Source organism: Pollicipes pollicipes, unplaced genomic scaffold, assembly GCF_011947565.3.
Source record: "Pollicipes pollicipes isolate AB1234 unplaced genomic scaffold, Ppol_2.1 Scaffold_4002;HRSCAF=4701_pilon_pilon_pilon, whole genome shotgun sequence".
In the NCBI taxonomy this organism is placed as follows: domain Eukaryota; kingdom Metazoa; phylum Arthropoda; class Thecostraca; order Pollicipedomorpha; family Pollicipedidae; genus Pollicipes; species Pollicipes pollicipes.
In genome coordinates, this window is record NW_023596420.1 from 7,574,359 (window position 1) to 7,586,615 (window position 12,257).

General features: G+C 62.1%; 1 protein-coding gene across 1 annotated transcript in view; it reads right to left on the reverse strand.

Moving 5' to 3' along the window:
- Positions 1–1,312: 1,312 nt before the first annotated feature.
- LOC119094038 (uncharacterized) overlaps positions 1,313–12,257 on the reverse strand; it is a 34,049-nt gene continuing 23,104 nt past the window's right edge. Inside the window, exon 3 of the mRNA XM_037217101.1 lies at positions 1,313–1,835. Coding sequence (XP_037072996.1) covers positions 1,411–1,835 — 425 coding nt within the window. The 3' untranslated portion in view covers positions 1,313–1,410. The remainder of the gene's footprint in view (positions 1,836–12,257) is intronic.

The following is a 12,257-nucleotide window of genomic DNA, read 5'->3' on the forward strand; positions in this document are numbered from 1 at the left end:
CGACATCACTGCGGGCGCTGTGACGTGCACGCGACGGCCGGAACTACCGCGGGTAGGTCGATCGGACCATGCCACCGTTACCAGAGGAGCAGCGGATAACTCCATGGAACTTTATCGGTCTTACTTACTGGAGACACATAGGGGAGGAAGAGGGAGAGGAGAGAGAGAGAGAGAGAGAGAGAGAGAGAGAGAGAGAGAGAGAGAGAGAGAGAAGAGAGAGAGAGAGAGAGAGAGAGATAGAGAGAGAGAGAGAGAGGGAGAGAGAGAGAGAGAGGAGGAGAGAGAGAGAGAGGGGGGGGGGCACTGGCGGCTTCGTGTGGCTGAGCGCCGCGCGCCGACTGATGCCGGCGGCCGCCACGCACTTGGTCGTGGAACCAGGTCACAGTGCGATAGGCCGGCGGCGATGACGCGTCGAGCTCGGCCGGAAATCAGGCCATTAGGCGAGTGTGAAGTCGGGCCCGGTCACTTCCGACGCGTGGACTGGCGCCGGAACCGGCGCCATTAGAGCGCCAATATCCACTGACCACCGGCGGATGGGACGCTCAGTGGCGGAGTCAGGACGACCGGCGAGGGGGCGCCGATGACCGCTGACCACCGGCTGATGGGACGCTCAGTGGCGGAGTCAGGACGGCCGAGGGGCGGGGGCGAAGTCCTCTGACATGTCAGATGTGGTGACCTGGTGGACTGGTGGATGATGGTGAATGGTGGACTCCGGGTTGCTGGTGGGAGGCAACGATATCCGTTGCCTCATCAAATATGACGACCCCAGCAGAGGCATGACAGCGTCGGAAGAACACCTTTACTGCCCGAGCCGCCTCATAGCTGATAACACCCAATGATATTTTCTGGTCATGTACTGATCACTCGCTCTCCCTTCACGGCTCTTTTTGGTGCGGTTCCTCGCCTGACTCGGTTCAGCGCCGCCGCTCTCTCCGCGGGCTGGCGCCGTGGATTTATCCGTTTACGCCGCGGTCGCGCTGTGACGTGGCCCGACACGGTCATTGGGCGGGTGGACAATGCGTTTGAAGTGTAAAATTGCCTGCGTTCCGCCCGTTGATGCGCCATCCATCACCGGCCACGGCAGCAGAAGTTCACACGTGTCTGCGCTCGGCGCTGCGCCGGCGCCGCGCGCCAATTTCGCCTCAGCGGACTGTGAGGCTGCTGGCCGTGTCAGGTGTCAGGTGGCGCACAGGTGGCGGGTCAGGTCAGGGTCAGGTCGGGTGGTGCTACTTCTCAATCGCCCACTCCGCGTCCGCTCATCCGCACTGGGCAAAAGTCGTGCTAGATCCATCTCAAAACTGTGGTGGCGCTGGGTCCGTCTCGTCTGATTGAAAAACTACATCCCGAGATTCTTCGCCAATATGTTGCTCAAGATCCACGGCGTTCACAACACGCATGCTGAAAACAATGTCATTGGCGGTGCTTACCGGATTCGGTAGTGTTGGCACAGGCATCCACCAGGCGGCACTTGATCTTCGCCTCCTCCTCCTCCGTCCGCTTCGGCCGGTCGCCGTCCTCTCTCCTGCCGTCTGAGGACGTGCTCGACACCGACGGCGTCGGCGAGAGCCCGTTCAAATGTAGCTTCTCACGGTCGCCGATAGATGTCGCTATTCGGCGGGGAGCATTGCCGCTAGGCCGCCGGCGGCCGTTAAGGCCTGGTCCGTCGCGGTCGGGCCGGGCCCCCGGCGGCGTGTCGCGGCCGCCCTGATCGCCGGTGGCGGGCGGCGGCGGCGCGCACTGCAGCACCCGCTGGTGGATGAACCGGATCACGTCCGCCAGGTCGAAGTCGCGCTGACAGATGCGGCAGGTCATCGCGTCGCCCACCGGGTCGGCGTCTGCCGGAGAGAGGCGCCGGTGAGGCCGGGTGAAGGCTGCGGGTCGGTGGTGGCCGGACGGCGCGGCCCGACGCGGCCACCACCCCTGACCTCTCCCACACCAACTGGGTCAATTTGGCCGCGCGTTCCCCGGCCGGCTGTGCCGATCCCGCGCATTGCAACAGTCGGCGGCTGGGGTGGCCTGGTCGCCCGGCTGCTTGTACTGCGCTGGAGGGGCAGTACAAGCGCTTGTTCACAGAGGGACATCCCGACTTGGGAGCGCACGGATGCTGCGGCATGTGCTGTTCATAATACGGTTCCTGCACAAAGCAGCCGCAGTGTGTAGCGAATAAGAGTAACACAGACTCACGACCGATTGCCAGCAGTGTCTGAAGCCAAGATGATCACTAGTTAAGAAGCGAGGGACCTTTATCGACACTCAAATCACCGTCGCACTGACTTAAATCAATCGCTGAACGATTTTACAAGGACTTCCTCGAGAACACTGCCCGGAGCACCAGTGATGCCAGCAGGTCGACAACCGTTGTGATGGGCGGTCACATCATCGCGGGTGACGTCTGAAGCCTGTTTGACGTTCTGCTAACTGGTGCACTGACACTAATTCATGCACGATTACATAAGCCCTAATAATGTCTGACAACGAGCTCGACGCGGTGGACAGCTCCCTCGCCATCTCCCGCGCCACCCCGTGATTAAACACAAAAACTAATTTACATCTTAATCTAGAAATAAAATCTTGATTCAGGCCGTCACGCCAGCCGACCGCAGTAACATCAATAGCGGACCCGCTGACTTCCTGCCGGTCCGGCCGGCGCGGCGCGCGCGCGCCACAACCGCCGCCGGCGGCCAAAGTGGCGCATCCCATCTGCCGCCGCCGGCGGAGCTGGGCGTCACGGCTCCATCATCGGGACGGAGTGACGTTAATTAACCGAAAGCATCAGATCAGCCCCGATCACGCTCTCCGCGCCGGAGTGATACGGCCGACGCCCGCGCCAGGCCGGCCGCCCTGCCGCTGGCGTCCACCGAAGGCGCGATCTTTACCAGCGGATCAATGAGACGTGGGCCTGTTCTCCACCTAGCCGGCACGACACACGATATCTCCGCCACGTGACCACCGCCTCTGCTCGAGCCCGGCGCGCCGGGACCGCCGCCGGCCCATAATAATGCGCCACGAATGCAGGCGGACCGAAATGACGCGCCGCCGCTGCTGCCGGGTCAGAATACCGAATAACGCCGGGTGCTGGCGGCTCGCGGGTCAGCCAGCGGCATCACAACTGTCAACGCGCGGGTCAGAGCGCGGTGCCGGCGCCGCCACGAGGCGAGCGCGTCGGCGGCACAAACGACGCGTGCCGGGATGTGCCGCGACCGCCGCAGCGCAGAGAAGCGCGCCACGTCGGCCGCCCGCGCGGACCCCGGCCGCCGGTGGACCGGCGCCTAATTGCGTCCCATCGCGGCGATCGGGGGCGCGCAGGCATCGCGTGCCGCTGTGTCGATACGGGCGACACGTCCGCCGGGCCTGCCGGGGCACGCGGCGCGCGACCGGCCGGCGCGAGGCGAATCGATGTAGCGCATGCGGTCCGCGCGTCGCGCCCCGGGCCACGCTCCGCACACGAGCCGAGTGGCTTGAGGCCGCTCCCCGGCTCCGGCGGCCCCGGAGCCGCCTCCCACGGACCCGGTGCGGGGTCGTGTTCTCCACCCGCGTGGGCGGCGTCGGGTCCGGAGTTTCGAGTGACTTTCGCACGGGTCTGTAGGCGGGCCTCGCTGTGGAGCAGCTAGAGCAACGTCCCTTTCCCTCCGCCATCAGCCACCCGCACGGCAGAATCTCCCGGAGCCGACTCCTGCAGCGACGCTTCGCGGAGCCGGCTCCTGCCAGCGGCGCGACGGAGCGTGTCACGCAGACGGCCGCCAGATGACCCGCGCTTGCCGCGCAGACGGATGGCCCGGGCGTCTTTGATCTCGGACATCAGCACAAATCATCGGCCGCCGCCGTTGGCCATTTGCCGGCAGTCGCGGCCGTCCCACAAAAATAGCCGGCCGCGAGGCGAGCGGTCGGCGCGGAGCCGGCAGGCGGGGCGTCGGCGGCGACGTTGGTCACCTGTCACCGTCGGACTCGACGCCCCATTGGCGCCGTTATGGTGGGATGGCCGCAGCAGCGGCAGAGAGAGTCGCAGCCGGCCGCTGCTGGGAGAAATGAATAAGATGAAGGAAGTCACTTTGGCGAGGAGAAAATAAGAAGCGCGTTGCTCGGTCTAATTAGCGCATCTTCTGCAAGCCGGATTTAATAGCTTTTCGTCTTCCTTAACAGCTGCCCAGAAAAGAAAGAAGATGCCCGAATTCCCGTAGCCCCCAAATCAGCTAGCAAACAGCAAGTCCAACCATGCAGGTTTGGTTTGACCTACTGGGCTGTGTTTGTTTTCTCATACTGCTGGCTCATTCGCTTCGTATGAATCGTCCCGCATGGAATGCTCATTTCAGTCATGAAATTTTTCTGCTAGCTCCGGCCGCTCAAGCGTGACATTATTTTAATAGATTTGAGTGTCACGTGTTAACAAGCCTTTGATAAGCCAGTTTAAAAAACATTCCGTACAATGAATAACATGACTCATGTGTCGTTGATGAGGAAGCCGGCCAGCTACTGATACCAACTTCAGTTTGTTATTCCATTCCCTGCGGGAGGAATTTAGAATGTAACTAAAACCAACGAAAACATGGTCTTTTGACAGATTGATGAACGAAAAGGCCTAACGTATGATAAGTGTACGAGACCAAAATAATCCCAGCAGTTAAGTGGAGAATAGGTCAGCTTTTCTCCCAATGCAATCACCAAACTTGCCGGCTAAATCTGGACGCCGGAACGCAGGACCACAACCTGCCCAAAAACCCCACCCTCTGGACCACATCGAAAACCGTCAGCGTCAGTGACCAGACGGCGTAAATCGAGACAGCCTCCGGCTCCGGCAGCCCGCTGATCGTCCAGCGGGGCCGGGTCCGACCAGGGCATAGGTCACGGCAGCACCAGGGACCGGTAGGCGGTCGTGACCGGGCGAAACTGGCGGGCCCTGAACGCAGGCGCGCGCCGGCCAGTCGTGAAGCGATTAAGCGCGAACGGGGCTGCTGCTCGAAGGCCGCGTGCACATCCCCTGTGGTCGTGCGCAGGGAACCACTGAAAGCCGGACACGCACCGGACATAGACAGGCAGTTACCACCGGCCTGGCGCAACTCATGCACCGGTGGCGCGAAACAGACGTGTGGCCAGCGCGCACGACGAGCCGCATCAAATAATATGGCAGCCCGGTGAGGGCTAAGTAGATTGACTAATCCTGAAAATGGCAGCACGGCATGATACGGCAAAACTGACCAGCAACCATGAGAGTGACAACTAGTGATATGACAATGAAAAGGAGGTGGATACACACAGGTTGCACCTTTCAGTGAACGTGTCAGGTGGATCCAAAAGCGTGCGGTTTTTTTACTGTTGTTTTTCAAAATAGTTTAGTTCACATCGGTTGAAACGAACAATCCTCCTCGGGTCTCCAAATTAGTGGATAAGCCATGCACGTAGCGGCTTGTCGTTCTTTACGTCAAGAACAAAGCATTGAGCTCATCGCCCAGCTAGCCACGCCAATTGCAGATACGGTGTCAAACAACGAAACGTTAGCCACCAGGTGGCGAGCGTCTCGTCCGATTCAGCGCCACCGCTGAAGCGACGACAGGGAGGCGCCTCATGTCCCGCCGTTTCATCCCGCGCGCGGGCCGACCCAGCGGGCAGCAGGAACGGGCCCGGCCCCTCCCTGGGCCAGGTGGTCCGACACTCGCCAGAGTCGCGCGGGCCAGCCCGGGGCACGCAGCAGCCGTGCCAACACTGCGGGGACGCGCATTGTCTACCAGCAGGCCTTTGCTCGTTTTTGCGTAAAATAATCCCGATCCCATTGAAGCCGACAGTGCTCGGCTTTTTGGTGCGACTGACAAAGGTCGATGTCCGCAGAGGAGGAGGGGGCTGGGTCCCAGCCGCCTTCGGACCAGCACGCACTTCCAACGGTCATACGACCCTTAACCGGAGGAAAATCTGGGTCGCCAGCCCCATGAAGCCGCCCCAGAGGCGGGTGTACTGCCAGTGAACGTCCAATGCGGACAGCCGCTGTGACGTCAGCAGGGGACGGGCAGGGGGGAGGGGAGCTGGTGACGGCGGGTGGCGAGCCGTCAGCGCGCCACTGCGCTATGTTTACCATCCTGGGAAGCCCCCTCTCCCTCCGGTCCGCCACTGCCTCACCTCCGTCTGCTGTCAATGGCCCCGAATTTTACAACACACGCGCCACACGCACGCCAAAGCAGTGTGACGTTATTTTTGCCCACCCGCGACCACCAGTTACACAGAAAAGCCAGTGGTAATCCGTGTGTATCTCTCTCGTCAGCCATCCGTTTCGCGCCCCTAACAATGGGCCAGCTGCCGGTCGCCGGCGCGGGGCAATAACACGACTCACCAACATCGCACCGAGCTGATGCGTTTTTGATTCGTTTTCATCCGACCCCAGGCAGTGGGGCGCGCCATTTTGGAGAGCGGGTGCACGCGCTTTCGGCCTGATGGTCGCCAAGTGTCCCGGTGCAGCCCGCATTGGGTTACCAGTCAACCAAGCATGCAGCCGCTGTCCCCATGGAAACCATGCGAAAGATCTTGTGATCAGCTGTTCCAGCAGCAGAATTACCAGGACTCTTGGTAAATGACTGGCTTCGCACCTCGGGCACTCCTGAACATGGAGAAATGTGAGGATACAGACCAACAGCTTTCCAAGGCTTCCCCAAACGCAAGAAATAGGGACGAACTAAGCATTCGTGCGCTCGAAAGACCTCTGGCATCTCTTCGCCCCTGCCCTAAAAAGTCCGCCAAATCTCCCTGCTGCTACGATACCCTACCGGTCCCACATTCAAGCACGACACAGATGCGATCCAGCGTTTATCATGTCCAGTCGACGGCCAGTTCTCACCGCCACGGTCGCCACGGCGTCCCGCCATAGTGGTTTCCGCTGCGAGAGCCCGCATCCTGCAGTCCGTGAGTGGTTAAGCTCGCTCAACTCCGACAGCCCTTATCTCACGGCTGCGAGCCGCCGAGCCGCTCGGTGAAAATCAATTCGTCTGCGAGAGCGGTCATTCATTTCCGAGAATGACAAATCGGCGTGCTGCGAACGGCGGGGTCGTGCGGCGCCGCCGGCGGCCGCGCGCGGTGGACCGACCGGCGCTGACCGCGGGTCAACAGGTCAAGGCGGCCGCGCGCGCACGCCTGTGCGCTGCCCGGCCAGGTGATAAATGGCCGTATATTTACGGGAAGCGGCGCCGCGCGGGCGCCTCTGGCTCTGGTCAGCTGAGGGCGGCTGGCTCTGGCTCTGGTCAGATTCAGACTCCACGGCTCGTTACTGAGAGGCTGGGAGAGTAGTCGGCAGTTGGACTGCTCTGGCATTGGCAGAGGTCAGGCCAGCTCTGGCTCTGGTCAGCAGAGTCCAGCCGGTCCTGGCTTTGGTTGATGTGTATGCTTTTTAAAATGATCGCTAGATAACTAGCCACACGCAAGGTACATTACCAGAATAAGCAGCCTCTTGACCCACATAGCAAATAAGCGACGAGTACGTGGCCGTCACCGGCTCTGGGCAGCAGAAGCCCAGGCGGGCTATGACTGGTCAGCAGGAGTCCAGTTGTCAAAGTCCAGTCGGTTGTGGGTCTAGTCACAGACGGGAAAAGGCGGGGTGGGGGAGTGGGGGGGAGTTCATTCAGTGTCGTCTGTTCCGGCATGGCTTTTGGAATGGGGAATCCAGCCTCATGGCATAAACCATCTGTAACGGAAATTCCACCGGCTCTGAGAAAAGGTGTCACACAACACAAATTAGTGAAATCCAGCATCCTGACGGTAATTTTAATCGTGTTTGCTCTTTTCTTAAGACTAATGTTCAATGAAATATGGCGATTGCAAAAACTAGGTCGGATAAGCCAATCGGCAGCGTTTGATACAGACCAAACTACAAGTACGAAGGAGGTAACGGCTCGTTAACAATGGCGTTAGAATGCACCATCCCAACTCCAAAAAGCCATGCACACAGGCAAAACCACCACTTGACTTCTTGATTCCGCTCATGAGGAGATCATTGCCTGCGAGCAGCCAGCTTAGCCCGGCTGCTCGGGTCACACCGGGCAGGCCCTCCGCTCCTGGCCGACGGCCGCCGACGGACAACCGACCGGACGCAGCGACAACCCGAGAACACGCGTCGAGCTCTGCCGATGGCAGGCCGCACGAGGCTCAGGCGTGCCCCACATTCCAGCGCGCGAGCGCGTCACCGGCGCGTCAGCCTGCAACACCGATGGCCCGGGCAGCGACACTCAGTCTCGACTCGCCAGCCAGACGCCACTCGCGAAGCGCCTCGAAGCTCGCGCCGGACCGTCGGCGGCGCCTCCACGCCGGGGCGGTCAGCGCGGCCAGCACGCTTCATTCACAATTACGCGATTGCCCGATAATGGCAAGGCAGCGGCCGGGGTGTCAGGCGCAAGACAACGAGCGGCGTGATTAGTGGGACGGAGGCGCCGACCGGGCCGCGGCCCGCCATTCCCCGACGTGACCCGGGCCGTCGGCGTCGACGCCACCTGACCCTGTCGGTCGGCGCCGGCGGCGCGCGCGTCGACGACGCGGGACGCCAGGCGGGGCGACGGCGGAGCGGTCAGCCGGGTGATGCGGTTCGCGTGTTTGACGAAGATCGACGACGTCCGGGTGTTACGACGCCGACGACGGGTCGACTGAGCGTCAGTGATGAGGTCAGGTCTGACGTCCTCATCCCGCAAATACCGAATCAGCAGGCTTAATTGAACACGCTTGTAAGACTAGCGCCGCTTCGCCACCAACGAAAGCGCTAGGAGTTCATTGAATGGAAAGCGCTTACCCGGTATTATTTCAGTGTGACGCCGGCCCCCCTCTGCACTGACCGCAGTCCACCTGTGGCGTACACCAGCCACCTGTGCCGCTTCCTGCGCCGGTCGCGTCCACCTGTGTGCGTCCTCCCCTGGCCGTGGCTCCCCCAGCACTGACCAACCTGTGCTGCCGATAGGCGCGGGCCACTTCATACTGACCACCTGTGTCGCCGCCTGACCCGCCGCGCCCTTCACATTGGCCCAACCTGTTGGCGCCGGGCTGTCAGGGCTGGAGGGGCACCGGCCCGCCGGAACAATGACGGGGGTCCCGCTAGCGAGCGCCGCGGGCAGCGTGGGCAAGCGGGCAGCATAACAGGACACCGGGAGCGCCTCCCACCGGCCGCAGACGGTCGGCAGCCGCCCCGCGCCGCAAAAAGGCGACAGCAAACAACTGAGCGTGCCGGCGCCGCGGCCGGCCGGTCCGAAGGACGGGAAGCCTCGGCCGCCTGACCTTCGGTTGAACCCTCCCGAGCGGCCAGCGCTGGGCGCGGGTATCGCGCGGGGGGGCAGGGCGGGCCCGCGGGCGCGCGCACAAGCGCCGAAAAACGCCCAGAACGCTGGAAGGAAACGCCGTTCGCAGCGGCCCGCCCGGCGGGGGTCCGGCGGGCGGAGGCGGTCTGTACGCGCCGCAGCGCCGGCCGGCCGGCGCGGTGGCGGCGGCGCGGCCGCCTTGTGGCGGCGCCGGCGCCACGGTCGCCTCATCAGGGACGCGGGCGGCGGCGGTCGCCGGTCCATAGCGCGGTGATGGAACGGCGGCCGCGCCGCGCGCAGTAGGTGTATCCAATCGGCGCGGTATGGCAGATATGTTAAATGCCGCCGCGGCCGGTGTCCAGATAAAATCGGATGATGGAGCGGTGCCGGCCGGCGGCCGGGTCATTTGCGGCCAGTTGGTGTGGCTAATGTCGGCGGCGCTCCGTCAGGATCGGTCCGGGATGAAAGCGGCTCGTGGCTTGCCCAGGCCTTTCAGATGACTTTGGTGGGACGTCTGTGCGTTAAGCGACACGACGCTAGAATGCAGTTTTGGAGCCGACTTTGGGCTAACCGTGTGAGCGAGTAAATATTTCGGTGAGGTTATTGACCAGTCAGTTTACAAGCTTGTAATATTTAATACAATTACGTCACTGAAAATGACAGTTTCCGTCAAAACGTGACACCCAGCTGGAAACTGACATCTAATCACGGCAGTCCCCCATGTCTGTCCGGTTTGCTGGCATCTGTGGTGTTTTGGAACATGATTATGTCACTGGGCGTCATACCAAAGCCGCTTGAAATGTGTGACACAAAATAACTACGCCAGCGCCTGCAGTTACGTGACAATTTCCGAAATTAAACAATATCGGTGAAAATTGTGCCCCTGCCTGCACGTAGCGGGTGATAAAGGACTTCTCTTTCTCCCATTTCCCACAACAACTTGTGTTGTTGATGGAAATGCAATGGCTTATGAAAAATGCCCCTGTTCAGCATCGATGCTTGCGGAGACAACGCATCGGTACATCCCTCACAACATGTGCAACTTCCTTCTGTTACCAAAAACTGACAAACGAACCGCACAAACAAAGAATCTGTCCTAATTGACTCTGGTTTTGGGGACCGAGAGGTGTTCCAAAACAACCAAAGTTTCGTACGAATCGGAAAATCGTGCTGAGAGCAAATGCCACTGCATCCAGGAGCTGGAGACGGAGCCCGCCCGGTGGCACGAGACCGCCTCATCGGCGGGTCTCCACCGACGCAGACCGGCGTGAGCTGAGCTCACCCCCGGCGCGGTCCCGGACCACCGCCGTCCCTTAAGTCACGTGACGCGCGCGCCGCGCGCCGCCGTCGCGTCATTGATCAAAACTGCCCGTCCGACGGCGAGGGGCCCGGCCGCGCCACAATGGCCGGTAATTATGATATGACCACTTGGGCCGCAGCTGGCCGTCGCTCCCCGCCCGGCCGCGCGCGCGGTCGGCCCAAATAAAACACGGTCGGCAGCTGGGCCGCCTGTTTTGGTCGGCGACGGCGCGCCTCGGACGCTGCCCCCCCCCCCCCCCCTGATCCGCATTCAAATTTGCTCCGTTGTCCGCCGGTCATTTGATATTTTCACATCTGTAAACGCGGCGCCTGACAGCGGACCGGGCTGGGGGGGGGGGGGAGGGGCGATAGGGCAGTCCGTCCGCCAGTTTACAGCCTTGTCGGGCGCGCACAGCGCACATGCCGAGCATGTCTATGTGATTCCCACGCGGAAATTTATGCCGGCGCGGCGCGGCGAGCCTGCAGTAACTCATACCAGCGCGATCGCTTTCAAATCGTCAATGCGCGCGCTACGGGCATCAGCGCAGTGCGGTGGCGACGCGCGCCCCGGCCGCGCCACAAAAGCGCGCGACGCCGCCGCGCTGGCGCGACGCGAGCCAGGTGCGTGGTTTTTACCGGCCGCTCCTCCCCCCGCCTAATCCGGCGGGCTTTTTACTCAGCGGGCATTGAGGGCACCGTTCCCCATGCATCATCGCTGACCATCGGGGGCCAGGGTGCCGGCGCCAGCGGCCGCGATTTTTTGCACGGGATCGCCGTGGAGATAAGACGCCTCACAAAGCGGTGAATGACGCCGGCCGGGCGCGCCAGCCGCCGCGCTCCGGCCGGACCCCCGGTCGGCGCCGAGCCGCCAGAATGCGGCGCTAATTCTCATTGAATCGCCGCCTGTCCGGACGCCTGTCGGCTGCCTGTCCGGATGCTGTCCGGTCGGCGACCGGCGCTGGCCGCGCCTGCTCGAATCACTCTGGCGCCACCAGCGTAATTGGGACGAATAAAAAGGCGGCACGGCTCGCTGGACCGTACGTCCCGGTGCCATGGGAGCGAGGACGGGAGAGCCGCACGGCCTCAGCCGGGGCGGCGCTAGACCAGCCTACTGTGTCCCGGTGCCATGGGAGCGAGGATGGGAGAGCCGCACGGCACCAGCCGGTGCGGCGCTGGACCAGCCCGCGGTGTCCTGGTGCCATGGGAGCGAGGACGGAAGAGCCATACAGCACCGTGGCCGGGGCGGCGCTGGACCAGCCCGGTATGTGCCGGTGCCATGAGAGCGAGGATGGGAGAGCTATACAGCACCGTGGCCAGGGCGGCGCTGAACCAGCCCGTGTGCCGGCGCCATGGGAGCGAGGACGGGAGAGCCAGATAGCACCGGCCGGGGCGGCGCTGGACCAGCCCGCGGTGTCCCGGTGCCATGGGAGCGAGGACGGGAGAGCCAGATAGCACCGGCCGGAGCGGCGCTGGACCAGCCAGTTGCTGCCCGTCACAGGCAGCAGCTGGTCGGGCAGTGGCTCCGTACATTAGGGGACTGTCCCAATGAGTTCGAGCTTTTACGCTTTAACGTCAGCGTTTTAGTTTGACTTTTAAAGTTCTAACGAACTTAAAGCTAGGCTGACCTCTGGCACATTTGAACTGGGGCATGCAAAGTCGTTGCTGCAATATACAGTCGCAAGCAATCGTTAATGCACAGTTCCAAGT